This window comes from Eimeria necatrix, genomic scaffold (assembly GCF_000499385.1).
Source record: "Eimeria necatrix Houghton genomic scaffold, Enh_scaff677, whole genome shotgun sequence".
Taxonomy (NCBI): domain Eukaryota; phylum Apicomplexa; class Conoidasida; order Eucoccidiorida; family Eimeriidae; genus Eimeria; species Eimeria necatrix.
In genome coordinates this window covers 7,501-10,000 of record NW_013651730.1, presented here as the reverse complement: position 1 = coordinate 10,000, position 2,500 = coordinate 7,501, and the positions used below count along the sequence as shown (strand labels likewise).

Sequence of the window (2,500 nt, the reverse complement as noted above, 5' to 3'; positions counted from 1 at the left end):
CTAGCCAGCAGGCTAGCTAGCCAGCAGGCTAGCTAGTCAGCAGGCTAGCTAGCCAGCAGGCTAGCTAGCCAGCAGGCTAGCTAGCGAGCAAGTTAGCTAGCCAGCAAGCTTGCTAGCCAGCAAGCTAGCTAGCGAGCGAGCTAGCTAGCCAGCAAGCTAGTTAGCTAGCTAGCTAGCCGGCAAACTAGCTAGCCAGCCAACCAGCCAGCTAGCTAGCTAGCTATCCAGCTAGCTAGCTGGCTAGCTAGCTAGCTAGCCAAGAAGTCCCGCACTGCTCAGCTTCAGTCCGCGTCGAAGTATGCGTCCTGAAGGTCCCTGTTCGCCTGCAAGCACAAAAGCCCAGCTAGCCCTGGCTATGTGGCTATGGCTAGCTAGCTGTGGCTAGCTCGCTGCGGCTAGCTAGCTGCAACTAGCTAGCTGCTGCTAACTAGCTGTGGCTAGCTAGCCATAACTAGCTAGCTGCGGCTAGCTGTGTGTGGATGGCTAGCTCGTCCAGCTGCGGCTTGCTGCCTGTAGCTAGCTAGCTAGAGGCTCCTAGCGATCTGTGGCTAGCTAGCTGTGGCCAGCTAGCTATGGCTAGCTAGCTGTGGCTAGCTAGCTGCCAGCTCCAGCAAGCAGCTAGCCAGCCCGCCACGGACACACTGAGGCTGGGGGCAGCCAATGCTCAGGCCCACAGCCACAGCACCCCAGAGGCCTCGCGCAGCAGCAGCAGCAGCAGCAGCAGCAACTGCAGCAGCAGCAGCAGCAGCAGCAACTGCAGCAGCAGCAGCAGCAGCACCTGGGTGATGTCATCTAAAGAGTCGTCGGCGTCGATTGCGGCGAAATCCACACCGGGAAAATTGCCAGCTAGAAAGCGGAGACGCATCACCTCGATAAAGTCCTGCAGCAGCAGCAGCAGCAGCAGCAGCAGCAGCAGTAGCAGCAGCAGCAGTAGCAGCAGCAGCAGCAGCAGCAGCGGCAGCAGGGTGCGGGTGCGCTCTTCCGCCTCCCGCCTGCCCTCTCGCCGCTTTTTTCTAAACTCCACTTCTTCTCTTTTTTCCTTTTCTGTCTTTTTCAATTTGGGTTTTCATCTTTTCTAGGGTTTAGGGTTTAGGGTTTAGGGTTTAGGGTTTGGGGTTTACTTTCCGGTTGTTTTCAAACTCTTCTGGAGAAATTTGCGTCACTTCAGCTTCTCCGCAATCTGAGAGCTGCTGCTGCTGCTGCTGCCGCTGCTGCTGCTGCTTCTTGTGGCGCCGTCGCTGCTGCTGCTTCTGTCGCCTGTGCTGCTGCTGCTGCTGCTGCTGCTGCTGCCGCGCTGCAGCAGCGCCACGCTCTACACGTCTCGATGGCTCTACTTCAGCCAAGATTCCAGACACCTGCTGCTTTTGCTGCTGCTCGCATTGCTGCTGCTGCAGCTGCTGCTGCAGCAGCTGCTGCTGCTCTTCCTCGTCCTCTTGCTGCTGCTGCTGCTGCTCCCTCTCTGCGTCTTCTCTCTTGTCGCCTTCTGCGCTCCGTGCTGCTGCTGCTGCTGCTGCTGCTGCTGCATTTGCTGCTGGTGCTGCTACTCCCCCTTCCGCTGTTCCGGCGCCTTGCAGCTCAGCCAAGTTCTCTCTTTCTGCCTGCTGCTGCTGCTGCTGCTGCTGCCGCTGCTGCTGCTGCTGCTGCTGCATGCGTTTGAGCTGCGCATAGAACTGCTGCTCCTGGGCCTTCCAAATTTGTTTTTGTTTTATTATTTTTTCTTCTTCTTCTTCTCTGTCGTAGGCGCGGTCAAGCATGGTGCTGTAGAGCACCCCTGCCTTGCTGCTGCTGCTGCTGCTGCTGCTGCTGCTGCTGCTGCTGCTGCTCCTAGTTGCCAGAGTGGTGCAGCTAGCCGAGGTGTCGGGAACACGGGCAGCTGGCGGCGAAGCAGCGGCTGCGGCAGCTGCTTTCGCAGTTGCTGCTGCTTCTGCTGCAGCTGCTGCGGCAGCTGCAGCGGCTGCAGCAGCAAGCTCGTCATCTTTGTCGTCAGCTGCAGCAGCAGCAGCAGCAGCAGCAGCAGCAGACGCCTCTGCATCTGCTGCTGCAGCTGCAGCTTCTGCTGCAGTCGGCGACCTAGCAGCAAGGGAGAAGCTGCACTCAAAGCGGCCAACCATTTCCTCGTACAGCGCGGGCTGCAGCAGAAGCAGCAGCAGCAGCAGCAGCAGCAGAAGCAGCAGCAGCAGCTGCATGAGCAGCAATGCTTTGCTACAGCAAGATCAGCCAAGTCTGTGGCTTCTATTCGTGTAAACTGTGCTGCTGCTGAACGTGGTCCTGCTCCTGCAGTTGTTGCTGCTGCTGCAGTTGCCACTGCTGCAGTTGTTGCTGCTGCAGTTGCTGCTGCTGCTGCTGCTGCTGCTGCAGCTTCAAGGTTTGCTTCCTACCTCTACACGCTTAAGTGCTTCCTCAGAAAAGAAAGTTCCTTCTTCCTGCAGCTGGCGCATGCGCTGTAGCCGCCGGTTTTGCTGCACCTGCAGCAGCAGCAGCAGCAGCAGCAGCAACCCAC

At 58.5% G+C, this 2,500-nt stretch overlaps 1 protein-coding gene across 1 annotated transcript in view; it reads right to left on the bottom strand.

The window, feature by feature from the left end:
• Nucleotides 1-281: 281 nt before the first annotated feature.
• Nucleotides 282-2,500, bottom strand: part of ENH_00069960 (hypothetical protein, conserved) — a gene marked incomplete at both ends in the record, with an annotated part of 4,039 nt that continues 1,820 nt past the window's right edge. Inside the window, 4 exons of the mRNA XM_013577506.1 lie at nt 282-323; nt 779-880; nt 1,122-2,129; nt 2,379-2,465. Of these exons, the coding sequence (XP_013432960.1) occupies nt 282-323; nt 779-880; nt 1,122-2,129; nt 2,379-2,465 (1,239 nt within the window). The remainder of the gene's footprint in view (nt 324-778; nt 881-1,121; nt 2,130-2,378; nt 2,466-2,500) is intronic.